This window comes from Pteropus vampyrus, unplaced genomic scaffold (genome assembly GCF_000151845.1).
Source record: "Pteropus vampyrus isolate Shadow unplaced genomic scaffold, Pvam_2.0 Scaffold11085, whole genome shotgun sequence".
Classification (NCBI taxonomy): domain Eukaryota; kingdom Metazoa; phylum Chordata; class Mammalia; order Chiroptera; family Pteropodidae; genus Pteropus; species Pteropus vampyrus.
The window spans coordinates 4,043-5,492 of NW_011899866.1; the positions used below are offsets into that span (position 1 = coordinate 4,043).

Here is a 1,450-nt window from a genome sequence, read left to right on the forward strand (position 1 = left end):
CGCTCAGGGCCTGGGTCCCTCTGAGCCTCACCTCCCGCCCTCCCTGCTGCAGTGATGGCTCCCACACCCCAGGTTAGGTGAGCCTGCCGGGAGCCGGGTGCCATGGGGACGCCACGCCCGGCTCCTGCTCCCCTGTAGCCCCACCCCCGCCCCCGGCAGCCGAGCCCCTGTAGCCCCCTTACCCACAGTGCCGCCCCATCACCTCCAGCACGAAGGTCCTCTGGTGGCTGCAGACAGAACGGGCCGCAGGCGTCAGCGCCAAGCCGCCGTGAGCCCAGCCGCACGGCTCGGCCCCACGAGCTGGCGGAAGCAGCCCCCCGAGAGCCACAGGGGTGGTGCCACGCTGCCCACACCCATGGGGGTCCTGGCGACACGGTGGACACAGGAGCAGCAGAAGGGCAGGCAGTCCTCATTCTCAGGGCGGCCAAGTGACTGAGCGAAACATGGCCTCGGGCTCCTGACCAGCCCTCCGCCTGGTCTCCACTGACCTCTGCTCCTCGGGTTAAAGGCCGTTCGCCTTGCCCGGGCCTGGTCATCACTGGCCAGGGGTTCCAAGGCTGCCCTCCAGGACCCGCCATCACTGACCCGCAGACGGGCAGCCTCGCCCCTTGCCACAACGGGACGTCCAGCTTGCCGGCCTGCAGGCCTGGCAAAGCAGCAGGGCCGCGGGCCTCGCTCACCTCTGGGCGGTGGTGGTGATGGCGTCGATGACCTCCATGATGCGGTGCAGGGCCGAGTCGGTGCCGATGGTCATGTCGGTGCCGCAGAAGTCATTGTCGATGGAGCCCACCAGCCCGGCGATGCTCAGGTGGGAGTAGGTCTGCGCCGTGCCCTCGGAGACCCTGCCTGAGGGGCAGAGGCTCAGGCCCGCCGGCCACGCCCCAGCCACGCCCCAGCCACACCCCTGGCCTGCGCCCCGCCCCAGACCTGGGCCTGCAGAGGAGCTCCCAAGGGTAGGGGCGCAGCTGAGCCCCTGCTGCTAGGTGGAGACCGGCCGCCTGGACCAGGAGGCCTCCGTGGTGGTCTGAGGGAGCCACCATGCCCCTCATTTCCAGTCCCACCCAAGTGGCGCAGAACCCAAGGCCAAGGGGTCACTCTCCAACGTTCCAACTTTGTCTCAGGTGTTATGGAGTCTTAACTATTATGTTTCTTCAAACTGTGACAAAGTCTGTCACACGCTCCGGGAATCGACTACGAACGAGACCAGTCCACACAGCGTGGAGGAGTCGGCCTGGGACTGCCACCCACTGTGCCCGGGGGGCCCTGGCGCCGGGCCGGAGGCGGGCGCTCATGACGGACCCCACGCGCAGCAAGCCCAGTGTAGCCGCCCCGGGTGACCCCGACCCCAGGCTGGGCCAGGCCCACTGCTCCCACCAGCAACGACGCCGCGTCTCACCCGCCTCCCCTCGTGCCGCCTGTCCCCACCGCCCAGCGGCAGCAGGCAGGTGCT

General features: G+C 69.2%; 1 protein-coding gene across 1 annotated transcript; it reads right to left on the bottom strand.

The window, feature by feature from the left end:
• Positions 1–158: 158 nt before the first annotated feature.
• LOC111734989 (ATP-dependent 6-phosphofructokinase, liver type-like) lies at positions 159–933 on the bottom strand (the record flags this gene model as incomplete). Its single annotated transcript, XM_023526839.1, has 2 exons — positions 159–227; positions 681–933. Coding segments are annotated over 2 exons (302 nt in total), but the record flags the coding sequence as incomplete, so codon positions are not given.
• Between the last annotated feature and the right edge of the window lie 517 nt (positions 934–1,450).